This window comes from Pseudoliparis swirei, chromosome 11 (genome assembly GCF_029220125.1).
Source record: "Pseudoliparis swirei isolate HS2019 ecotype Mariana Trench chromosome 11, NWPU_hadal_v1, whole genome shotgun sequence".
Lineage (NCBI taxonomy): Eukaryota > Metazoa > Chordata > Actinopteri > Perciformes > Liparidae > Pseudoliparis > Pseudoliparis swirei.
Genome location: NC_079398.1, coordinates 21523912 through 21536753, shown reverse-complemented (window position 1 = coordinate 21536753; position 12842 = coordinate 21523912). Strand labels below are relative to the sequence as shown.

At 44.6% G+C, this 12842-nt stretch overlaps 1 protein-coding gene and 1 long non-coding RNA gene across 2 annotated transcripts in view; one reads left to right on the top strand and one right to left on the bottom strand.

The window, feature by feature from the left end:
- Nucleotides 1-692: 692 nt before the first annotated feature.
- Nucleotides 693-9710, bottom strand: LOC130201290 (uncharacterized). Its single transcript, XR_008833163.1, has 3 exons — nucleotides 9639-9710; nucleotides 2126-8422; nucleotides 693-1476 (listed from the first exon to the last, which is right to left on the bottom strand). It is a non-coding gene; the product is annotated as an uncharacterized LOC130201290 (long non-coding RNA).
- A 122-nt stretch (nucleotides 9711-9832) lies between these two features.
- The window catches only part of galnt16 (UDP-N-acetyl-alpha-D-galactosamine:polypeptide N-acetylgalactosaminyltransferase 16), a 49710-nt gene continuing 46700 nt past the window's right edge, over nucleotides 9833-12842 (top strand). Inside the window, exon 1 of the mRNA XM_056426158.1 lies at nucleotides 9833-10152. Within this exon, the coding sequence (XP_056282133.1) occupies nucleotides 9940-10152 (213 nt within the window). The 5' untranslated portion in view covers nucleotides 9833-9939. The remainder of the gene's footprint in view (nucleotides 10153-12842) is intronic.

Genomic DNA, 12842 nt, shown 5'->3' with positions numbered 1-12842 from the left:
AGAGAGTGAGAGAGTGTGAGAGAGAGAGTGTGAGAGAGAGAGAGAGAGTGTGAGAGAGAGAGTGAGAGAGAGAGTGAGAGAGAGTGTGAGAGAGAGAGAGAGAGAGAGAGAGAGAGAGAGAGAGAGAGAGAGAGAGAGAGAGAGAGAGAGAGAGAGAGAGAGAGAGAGAGAGAGAGAGAGAGAGAGAGAGAGAGAGAGAGAGAGAGAGAGAGAGAGAGACTTTTCATTGAAGTTATTTGATTCTGAGTGGCGACCCAGCAGGTTCCGTCTGTTTGTCCGTTTGGCTTCAATCAGTAATAAACGAAACGCGTTTCCACTAATGTGTGTGTGATGTCATACTGTCCGCCAGATGTTCAAACTGCTGCTGCTGCTGTATTTCTCTGCATCTTATCGTTGCTCCCAAAGGGAATTTTCTGGGATGTTTTCATAAACGACCAAAACTAATGTCGGTGGGAAAATGGTCCGACAAGTATGGAAGCCCGTTAGGGTCAGGAAGAAAGTAAGTGAATACATTCAAGTCAAAAGTAGTTGAGATAATTAATTTTAAAAAAACTACTATTTTATAGATTATAGTTGCTAAATAAAGATTTTGATTTTAGGTCAAAATTAATCATGAATTAAGTACAATCATGTAACCATTCAAATGTATGAAATATGTATTTCTAAACAATCACTCGTTTTATTTCATTAAGTTCAATCTTAACTGCGACTAAAGAACCTCGTACATAGACGCAGTCAGAGATGAAGATTATTTAAGTCAAAGTTAAGTTGTTTCACTAAGTAAACATAGTAAAACTAGAACGGGCACTCGGTAGAGCGCATACCTTCGCCGCAGCCACATGTTGGCATTAGTTGCATGCCAATTGGATAAAACTTGACCGCGCGCTATGGTAAAAAGAAGATGTTGACCTTTTCATGACCTTGATCTTGACCTTTGACCCGATCGATCCCAAAATATAATCAAATGGTCCCCGGATAATAACCAATCATCCCACCAAATTTCATGCGATTCGGTTTAATACTTTTTGAGTTATGCGAATAACACACAAACACACATACAAATAAATAGATACACAGCTATCAAAACATAACCTTCCGCATTTTCAATGCAAAGGTAAAAATTATTAATAAATTCCTTATTGCAGTTTTTCCTGAAAATGAGACGCTATAATTCAGTCAGAAATCCATGCAGCTCACAGGAGCTGGGACTGAGAGCTTATTTAAGACGTTCAATTACTTCAAAATAAAAGTGTGTGACATTTGCGATCAAAGCACTTCCTGTTCCCGCGAGTGAAGACGAGTCGGCTCGACTCCACTTATCTGTTGGTGGGCAGTCGGCGTTCCGCGTCTCTGGTCTGGAAGTCTTTGTTCTTCCCAGATGGGCGGGAGCCCGAGGAACCCGAGGACCCCGAACCAGCAGAGGAGTCTCTGCTCATAGACACCGGAGCATCAGGGGCCTCCAGACGCCCACAGGGACTTTGGAAAAGCAGAGAAACTCTGAATAATTCATCACGCTCCGATTTTGTGTGTGTGTGTGTGTGTGTGTGTGTGTTTATACTGGGATGCTGTAATGTCTTGGAATGGGTCACCAGTGTGCAAATGGAAAAGCTCTTCCAGTTTGAGGCCAGCAGTTTGCTCGGTTTAGCTCCGCCCACCTGGACTTCATGTCCTGCAACGCTGGCAGAGAGGAAACCTCCTGGGTTTTTACGCAGGACTCGTTTGATGATGACGATGATGAGATGCTTCATCATTGACTGTCAGTTCCATCGCTCTGAACCAGGCTGTAACATCTTTGGTTTTTATTGATTTCTTGACCTTTGATCCAGACTTTTCCTCGACGAGGTTCACGTTTGTGGCTTTAAATATCTCAACCGTTACTGTTCAGGCCCCCGCGGGATGAACGTTCATCACTTTTCTGATTCCCCTGACTTCACAGGACCATCGAGTCAAACTTTAAATGTATTCTCTACTTCTGTCCATGTGTGTGTGTGTGTGTGTGTGTGTGTGTGTCTTTCTGTCTTTTTGTATGTGTGTGTGTGTCCCCTAATCCACCATGTGCCTTGTGACAACATGGCCTTTGTCGGTTCCCCGACGATCTCCCAAAGTAAACCGGATTTCATTCTACCTGCAAATATTTCCTCAAGGTGAGCAGGCGTGGCGTTCAGGTGAGTGATGGCCGTGGTTGGAAACAGGACGCCTTTCACACAGGTGTCTCGTTGGTGTACTTTCCGGTCTGCGTGTCCTGTAGCTCCACCCATCCGGTGCTATGACTCGTGGAAAAAAACAACAAGTGATGCTTTGTTCCATTCAGACGCCACTTGGAAATAAGCCGCATCTGCGACTGGTTGACGGAACAGTCGTACTTATTTAATAATGCGATGCGGCGAATTACAGAAATGAGTATAACTCTTTCTGGGTCTCTTTTTGTGTGATACTTTTCTCTTTCTTTTAGCTATTGGCGGAAAATAGAGGACGAAAAGGTCGTTTTGAGTTATTTCCAGCGTGTACTCACGAGTTTGGCGTCAAAGATCGACAACGTGAAGTCCGTGTGTCACATCGTGGTGTCGAGTTCCTCCCAGACAAACTATTTTGCACACTCAAAATAGATTTTTTTCCCTCAACAAACCATCTTATGTTCACCAAGCGTCTGTAAGTTCAGCCTGTTAGCCTGCGACCGCGTGCAACAGCCACGCACAGCCGAGGCTGACGTCATTCGTTACCTTTGCATTACAAATGCGGAAGGTTATGTTTTGATCGCTGTGTATTTATTTATTTATTTATATGCGTGTTACTCTCATAACTTAAAAAGTATTAAACCGAATCACATGAAATTTGGTGGGATGATTGGTTATTATCCGGGGATCATTTGATTAGATTTTGGGATCGATCGGGTCAAAGGTCAAGGTCAAGGTCGTGAAAAGGTCACAATATTATTTTTACCATATAGCACGGTAATTTTTTTTTCATAATGTTCAAATATTCTTAATTCAATGCCCAATCTTGTGATATGTGAAGGTATGCGCTCTACCGAGTGCCCATTCTAGTTCGGTCATAATAGGATATTTTGACCCTCTAAGATTCACTTATTAATAATATTCTGGCACATAAAGTTTTACACTTTTACAAAAAAAACTCATTCATCAAAAATGCCAAACAATTCCTCTAAGACTCGACTTGTTTTAAAACTCCTCACGCACCAGGAATGCTCTCTCGACGCTCCACTGCTCTGAAAAGAGAGATTCAAAAGACATGCGTCTTAATTTGTCCGTTTTCATTTATTCGCGTTGGCGCCTTTAATTAGCGTCGAGGTTGAGTGGAGACGACGCGGCTCGTCATTCTTTGTGTGTGTGACTCAAACTGAGCTTCACTGGTTGGAGAAGTTTTTCTGGACTTTTGATAATTTAATCGATTGTTAGTGTCCAAGTGACTTCAGACGTGTAACGCTGACCACGGCGCCGGTCTGCAGTGAAGCATCATGGGAAACCTGCGCTCAGTCCCTCCACGTCAGGACAGAAGCTCAGAAAAAAATCCTGCAGCTGTGTGTATGTGTGTGTGTGTGTGTGAGTGTGTGTGCGCTCTCTATGACACTCAATGTTTGTGTAACACACTCGCACGCAACACACACACACACACAAGACTGAGCTTGTACATGGGAGAACCTGATGATGATCACTGGTTACAGCCGTGAGGCGATTGGCAGTTTCCACTATTATCATAGAGGAATTCCACAGAGACTTACAGGTGTGTGTGTGTGTGTGTGTGTGATAACTGAGACCTCTGTGTGTTTTTCTTCTCTGCTTTCTGGAAGTTGTGTGTGCAAACATACTGCGACCTCTATTTGTCTTTGTTTTTGGCTGTTTGGAAGCAAGAAAGTGCACGTGTGTGTGTGTGTGTGTGTGTGTCTTTGTGTGTGTGTGTGTGTGTGTGTCTTTGTGTGTGTGTGTGTGTTTGCGTGCTGGGATTTCGTGTCTTTGTGCACTTTTCTGGATTCACCATTTTGGCAAAGTTCTCTGAAATGCCAGCAGAACAAAAAAGCTGACAGTGTGTGGGAGAGACTGCAGATCACGCACACACACACACACACATAATACAAAGCCTGACCTCCTCAAAGAAACCTTTAATCATGAGTTATAACATTTGCAGTTGGCGTATTACAAAGTGGGATACTCGTTGTCGTTTATTAATGAATAAATAACTGCAGTCTTGAGTTTCTTTGAGTTTTTTCTCTACAACCTGGCAACCCAACGGTCTTTTCTTATCCATGATCTTATGATTAAAAACGTGTTCCTACATTGTATTCATAAAGCAGTAATAAATGACGTGTTACCGGTGATAAATCCATTCGTCACGTGTCTTTTTTTAAACGGAGTTTTTCTAAAGTGGTTCCCTTTTGTGCCGCGTTTGTTCTAAAGAAAAGAAAATAATCTTGACATGTTCACCTTGTTGTGAACGTAAGTAAATGAGTAACAACCGTCCGTCCTTCTCGTCCAGGTTCCCTCCCACTATATTTAACCGTCTCCACGGCCGACATGTGGACGCGGAGCTCCGTCTGTCCGCGAGTCTCCGTGAGGGATCGTTGACGTGAGCGATGGCCGAGCTGGAATCTCTGCTGTGGCTGTGACCCCGGTGACCTCCCCCCCCCCCCCCCGTTCTGTACACACACTCGCTGGATGCTGCGTGGGATGGGATGGACGAGCAGCTCACATGTGTAATGAGATTAAACTCCGAGGCTGCGGCCCGGTGGAGACGCCTCCCCCTCCTGCAGCTGGCGGGGCGCTCTGAGACTCCGCTGTGTTTTGAACGTGGGGGATTAAAATAAAGAGGCTCTTTGCAAACAGTTGACGTTGGATATAAAAGCAGCCACGTTTCTGCATCGTCATCGATGGGCCTGTTTTGTTGCTCGCTGTTATTCTGATTCCTGCTGATAAACGGTGAAATAAAGGCAACAACAGAGAAGGAATTTTGATATAAAAGGGCTTTTTTCAGAGATAGAACATAGCATATTAGTATTTTTTGTCCGATGTTGCTCCATATGTCACCGTTACTGCCAGATTTGAGTTACTTTACATTCTCTCCTGCCGCTTTGCACATTTGCTTTGTTTCTTTGTTGTGAGTACATTTGTGCCTTTTACTTTTTCATCAAAAATTTAAAGATTCAACCATTTGCAGCAACATTCAAACCGAATATCGATTCCCTGGGGAAACTTTTTGGATCAACCTCAGCAATAATTCACTTCTTAATCCATGAAACTTTTAACGGTTTTTATAGGAAAAAGAAGTAGATGAGGCAATATGATGAGAGGATGTGAAGTTATGTAGAACTCCAGCATCGTATTATTTAATTAACATAAAGTTGGGCGACTCAGAGGAGACGCATTTATTTTTTTAAAAGGGGGAAAAGGGGGATGGTCTAAATTAAATGAGCAGAGCCGGACAGCGTCTAACTTTTAGTCCCTAAGCGCCGACATCACTGGATCCTAAATTTCCCATGATGTATTTAGTCTTTCATCAGACCTACTCACTCATGCTCACTTTCACTTGTGTTAAAAAAAACAACTCCAGGTGGACCAAAGCTGTCGAAAGAAGATTCAACTTTTTGTGTATTAACTTAACTTAAGATCTATCGCTTTAAACGTTTCTTTCGCTCACTTGACCACACAATTCCCCAATTCTTATGGAACAAGAAGCCCCCTAGAATTAAAAAAGACACTTTACAAAAATCTAAGGAGCTGGGTGGTCTAGCCCTCCCCAACTTCTCACTCTATTACTGGGCAACAAACATTAGAGCCTTGTTACACTGCTGTTGCACTAATGACCAACCCCCACCTTGGCTACAGGTTGAGGAGGCCACATGTGGTTCTTCATCTCTGATGTCCCTCCTGTGCTTCCCCACATCTATTCCATCATATGTGCACGCAGACAGTGTTGTTGTGAAAAACTGTCTTAAAATCTGGACACAATTTAAACAACAATTTACATTGCAATCTATACCTGGTCTGGCTCCTGTTCACTCTAACCCCCTCTTCACTCCATCCATTATGGATAATGCTTTCTTAATCTGGAGAGACAAAGGAATCTTATCCTTTAACCATCTTTACATTGATGGTAAATTTGCTTCTTTTGGTCAGTTAGCACAGGTTTATAACTTGCCTTCAACCCACTTTTTCAGGTATTTGCAGATAAGAGATTTTGTCCGCAACCGTTTTCCCAAATTTCCCTCCATACCGTCTCCCACACTTATAGACACCATCCTTAAAATTAACCCTTACCGGAAAGGTACTATATCAAGGATTTACTACACTCTTCTTGCGCACCAATCCTCAACCTCTGATGCCTTGTGTACTGCATGGTCGGCTGATCTTAACATAGAGATAGACCCTGAGGTGTGGGAGAAGGCTTTGAAATGGGTCATCCTCTGTCTGTGCCCGGCATGGTATCTTACAGTGCAAAGTAGTGCACAGGGTTCATTGGTCCAAGAGTAAACTGGCTCGTATATTCCCAGGTACAGACTCACGCTGTGATCGGTGCCATTTAGGACCGGCCAGTCTTGGCCACATGTTCTGGGATTGTCCTGTACTTGTGCCGTTCTGGAAGGGTGTCTTTGACACTCTTTCAGCCGTAACTTCTACCAATATCTGTCCCTCACCATTAGTTGCCCTGTTTGGTGTTCTACCTTCTGGGAACTCACTACCGTCTTACTTCTGTGAACTTGTGGCCTTTCTGTCACTCTTAGCGAGGCGTCTTATCCTGCTACATTGGAAGAACTCCCACCCCCCCCTCCCACTCTCAATGGCTTAGAGATGCCCTTCGTTTCATGTCACTAGAAAAAATTAAGTACACTTTACGAGGCACTTCCACTAAGTTCTGTAAGGTCTGGGAACCCTTCTTAGAGCACGTCAGGTCTACCCAACTAGATATCGCCGCCATTGATTAATTCGCCCCAACAACGCACCAGTGCCCTGTTTTAACTAGGTTAATTGGTAGCACATTCGCAGCATGCAGCATTTTTCTTTTTTGTTTAAGTTGTTTTCAATACCTTGTTTGTTTTTATTTATTGTTTATTTTTGTGTGTATGTCTTTTGTTTCTGTTTATTTTAGTTATTGTTTATTTATTTTTCTCATTTACAGTCTTTACACTGCTCAATTAATGCAAGTGGATATGCGTGTGTGTGAGTGGATGTATCTATAGATGTAAGAGAGTTGAAGGTCAGAGAAGGTGGCCAAAATATTATCTGTCACTCCAAGCATTTCACAGCCAGTTGTTGATGTTGGGTTTTGGTTGCGTTTATAACTTTCTTTTCTGTTTGTCTATCAAATTGCCGTGTTGTCTATTTGTTTTGGGAAAGGGAGGGGAGGGGGGGCTGTAATGTATATCCTCACCATTTGACTGTGTGATATGTTATCCTTTCACTCCTTATTTGTGAGGTATATTGTACTTTAAGTCTTGTTTTGTAATTTCTACAAATAAATCATATATTAAAAAACAAAAAACAAAGATCCATCGCTTTGACACTGGACAGACTTCCTGGTGACGGTTCGAAAAAGATCTTCTTTACTTAATATTCAGCTTTTTCTGGCACCAAATTATTCAGTTTCCTTGTTGAAGCCGCAAACCCCCAGCACAACGCCAGAAAGACGTCATTATCGTGGAAAGAAAATGGAAAAAGAACACAGTTGAAAACAAACACGCCATAATTGTCAAATTATCTTCCTTTCCTGACTTCTAATTAATTGTCTTATACGTTTAATTGTAAATTCATCTCCTCCAAGTTGTGTGTTTTCTGCATTGTGTTGAATATAAAAAACAAAATATAAATATATTTAGTTTTTTATTTAGTTTTTTATTTCTTTGTTTTTTTTCTCTTTATTTTATATTAATTTTCTGATTTAATTTATTTCAATTTAGGATAGGAATTTATAAGCATTTTTTTTGCTTCTACCTATACCCTTTCAGTCTTTCTCTTTTGTATATTATATATAATAATATTGTATTGTATTTGATTTGATTGACTGAATAAAATACACAAACAAACAAACAAATATATAAAAGACCAAGTGGAAAAAATTCACATGATGCAATTTGAAAGAAAAGTTCCAGTTCGAGTTGCATCACAATAACACATCACCAAGTCTTATATTCTCATTTAGTGTTTTCCTTTTACTTCGTGTGAGTTGTTAGAGGACGCCCGTTCATCCCCGTTGTCTGCTGCTCCCTTATTGTTGTGCATAAAGAACTTGACCTTGAACATAATTGCCTGAATGCATCACAGATAACGGAGCTGACCGTGTGCGGCTGCCGGTTGATTCCTCCGCGTATCGATTCCACCGCACTCAGTGTTGTTGCTCCCTCCGGATTCTGGATCAGGTTTCATGATGAGGGAAAACTCGGTACTCCGATTTCCTTATGTGTTGGTGGGCCCAGCTGTGTCTCACACACACAAACACACACACACACACACACACACACACTCAATGGAGCGTTTATAGGTGGAGCTGGATGAGCTCATGCTTTTGGCTGTTTTAATGTTCCTTCCAGAATAAGATGAGAATATTTCAGTGCAGCCATTTACAGGCCGTTATGGATTTTGGGGGAGGGGTGTTGCTCCTCTTAGTCTAATGTATTCTGGAGGTTTTTTTTAACGCTGCTCATTTATTCGAACACTGAATAAGTCATAGTTGCAGAGGTCATCTGTGCAAATCCATAATTATCTCAGGGAGAGTTGAAAATTCATGATGATGATGTTCATTGACTGCATTTAGTATTCTTTTTTTTCTTAGAGCTGCCTAATCGGCTCCAAGGCGAGAGCTGCAGGCTCTTAATTTAAATGAATAATTCAAAGTGCATATGGCAGAATAATGGGTCTTCTTGTACTGGGAGGATAAATAAGTTTCCATTTTGATTCTGGGTGCAACGGTGAGTTCCCCGACATGAATGTTCTCTGTGGCGTCGAGCCATGCAGGTCGATTTAGTTTTATGAGTCTCGTTTTTAATTACCTAATAAACATTCCCTGTAAAGGGTAACAGGTACACTATAGTAAGAGATGCTGCTATTCATTCTTTTTTTTATTCAATAAAACTTGTAGTACCAGAAGTGACATTATATTATAGAAACCTCAGAAACAGATCCTGAAACCTTCCAAAAACACAACAATTCTCACCATTTCTCATTCCTGGTCAAGCTGAACCAGATTTATATTTAAAGGGCAACTCAAAACATAAAAGAGTGGAGAAAGCCTCAAATTGGCAAGTTGGCTTTTAATGGAAGAAGCACTCAGATCCCCAAATAATAATAAAAAGTCTGGCGTTCAAAAAGTAAAGTAGAAAAAGGACAAAAGTAAACAAATTACTTGCCTATACTTATTTGGACTGCCATTGCAATACAAGATAAACAGCAATTATTTGTGGTTGGCCAAAGTTAATCTGATTTTACTGCTTTATACTTTAATCTGTAACAAAGCATCATTCATTTATAATCAGTGTAGAGAAAAAAAGTACATTATTTCCCTTAAAAATATAGTCAAATATCATAAGACTATGGAATAACTCCCTCAACATGAAATACAGTCTGCTGCTGTTCACGCAGAGGTCTGTTTGTTTTAAAGGTGTGTTGTTTCAGAAGTGGAGAAACGTATCTCACCTTCATCTCCCGTCCGAGCAGCACCTGTGCGCGTGTGGAGGAGGACGAAACGAGCCGGCGCTAGGACCGCGGCGCTCTCCGGTGCGCAACCCCCCCAGCGGCCGCAGCGCAGCAGCAGCAGCGGCGGCGGCGGCGGCGCTCCGGCAGAGGCGGCTGTTCGCGCAGGAGAGAGAAGCTGCTCTGTCTGCGGCTGCCTGCGACTCACCGCATCCACCAGAGCGCGGAGGCTGCGGCACCTTGTGCGGCGCGCGCACCTCAACCAGCCCGGGCTCGCCTCCGGAGCCCTCCGTATGGACTCACCATGCGCAGGATACGGGCCAACGCCATCGCGATTCTGACCGTCGCGTGGATCCTGGGGACGTTTTATTACCTGTGGCAGGACAACAAGCCGCAGTCGTCGTCGTCGCCGTCGCTGTCGGCGTCGCAGACCCGCGGCAGGGGGGGGGGCCATGGGCAAAAGGGGGTCTCCGGTCGGCTGGAGATCCACCGGGACGACAGGACCAGCCCGCTGATAGTGAGTGTGTGGGGGGGGGGGGGGGGGGGTCGCCGAGCTGCAGGAGAGTGTGTGCTGCATGCTGATGTGCATGTGTGTGTGCGAGAGGTTTGGGTGAGGATGATGATGGAGGATGCACAGCTGGGTTACACGGCAGCGTTATGTTTCTTTGGCGCACACACACACACACACGCGCGCACCCACATACCCACACACACACACACACACACAGAGAGACGCGCGCATGCAGTACAGCCGCCTCTGTTCTGCGGTCCCTCCTCGGGCTGCCTGCTTGCTGCCCGTGAGAAACTCAAGTTCACGTAAGAGGCTTTCCATAAATCCGGGGCGCGTCATCGCGCGCGCACACGCCTCGTAAACCACGTTTATATGCTCACAGCCTTCTTTTGGATCGCACGTGCGCACGCGGCCGTCCTCTGCTGTCCGCGCCTGTCATTAAAGGGCCCGTCTCTGTCGGGTCAGGTCTGTATCCGCCCGCCGCCGCCGCCTCCATGCAGGGCGCATGCGGAGAACACCACCTCTGTGTTGTAACCGGAGGCGTGGTGGTGGTGGTGGTGGTGGGGGGTGGTCGGGCTCGGCTGTGTTGTGTTGTGCCAGGTTGCCACACAGCACACAGACGCGCACTCTGTGCGCTGTGCATCTGGGTCCGCGCCAGCTCAGATTAGGAGTTCCGTTTGGCTGCGTTACGCAGAGAGAGATTACTGTAGAGCTGGAGCTGGAAGTCATGTCACCAGAGATGAAGTGAAGAAGACTCCCTGGACACCTGATTGGTCCTCAGACTGTCAGGGAGTCAACAATGATTTATGTCATATTTTTAAAACTTAAAGTTTCTGAAATTGGCTGCTTTTCATGCTTTTTTATTGAATATATTCCACTTTGGATTTTCTAAATTGAGGATGAAAATGATCTGAATTGTGTGTCTGCATTAACTGAACCAGTACTGAACTGTTCGGGAGCCTTAACCGGCTGCATTGAGCGATCATTTGTTTTATGGGTGAATTATTTTGTCTATAACACGTCAGAATAGTGAAACGTGCTCCAGGTGACGTCGTCCCACTTTATTTTTATTCCACGACTCGTACAAAAATACGTTCTCTGACAAACAAAACATCGCCGCCTCCCATCTGGAGAAGCTGGAACCGGCGTGTTCGGAAACTGTCGAATAAAACTGACTTATTCTCCTTGTCGAATCCAACTTCTCAATCCGATATAAATCTGCGAGACAGAGAGACCCACTGAGTGTAAAAGTGAGAGAAAGAACAAGGACAATTCTACGAGAACAAGAGATTTTCTTCTTTTGGACAAAAAAAAACATAAATCAATTCTTCGTCCGCTGAAAGCAAACCGACAGACGGATCGAAAGCACATCCAATCGGAGACGTGTGGGGGTGGAGGCTCGGCCCGGTGGAGCGCCGTGAGGCCGCCGACGCGCCGCTCATCGTCATCCGAGGGTTAACGCCAAACCTCTCGTTGGAACGCACGCCGGCGATTAAACAACCCCGTGGCTCTTTGAACTTTACCCCCTTTGGATTCCAGCGTTTCCACGGTGACCGCGCTCCCTCTGGTTTGCTCGGCCGGGGTCGTCGACCTTCGGCGCCGCGCCGAGATTCCCTCGCCGTGGTCCGCTCCGGTAATCTGACCTGCGGCCCTGCGGCCCCGGGGCCGACGGTCGGCACACAGAGGCTGCAGGAAGGCTTCACGGAGGCCTCTGTTTCTGCCCTTCTTTGTTCCTTCTTCTATCTTTCCATCTTCCTCTGCTTCCTGCCGCCCTTCTTCTTTTTCTGCCACTCATTTTGGAACACGTTCTCTTTTTATTTCTTTGTTTCCTTTCTTTTGTCACTCTGTCCTCTCTTATTTCTTTTTCTCTTTCCTTCATCCTTTTCTTCTTCTTCTTTTCATCCGGCTGTCCCTCTTTGTTTGTCTTTTCTTCTGTCCTTCCTCCTTTATGTCTCCATTTCCCCTCTGTTCTTTTTGTTGCCTGCATGTCTTTCCCCCATTCTCTCCCTTTTCCTTTCATCCATCCTCGTTGCGTTCTTCTTCCCTCCTTCCTTAAACCATCCGTCCTTTTCCCTTCCTTTTATCCTTTCATGTCTCTCTTTGCTTTAAAAAATTATATTTCCTTACTTATTCTTTCCTTCCCATCTTTCCCCCTTTCCTTCTATCATCTCCTTCTTTATTTATTTTTCTTTCCTCTGTCTCTGTCTCGCCCTTCTCTCTCTTTCTGTTTCTCTATTCATTCATTACTTTCCTCCACACTGGGATTCCCTCCCCCCCTCTCTCTCTCTCTCCCCCCCATCCCTCTTTCCCTCTCTCTTTTCCCAAAAGTCCGTTCATTAGCAGCATTTGATTCACTAATGACATCATCTGTGAGATCTGTTTTTCCCCCTCATTTCCTGCACCGAGTGGTCTAATGTCCCACCACAACTTTCTTTTGGCCTCTCTCTCTCGCTCTCCCCCCCCCCCCCCCCACGGTTACAGTGTGAACGCCGCTGTCAGTGGAGCTCTGCTGTAAACCCAAATCTATCGTGACCTGCACATCTGCTGTGGACGCGTCGGAATCGCCGGCCCACGGATCCCCATCCGGCTCATCGGGCCGTCGGCGCGTCGAGCTCCAGCCTTTGTTCTCTAGATCTAACTTCCTGTGGAGGTTGAGCATTAATTGTAGTATCTATTGTTTGGGTTTGTGTCTTCAG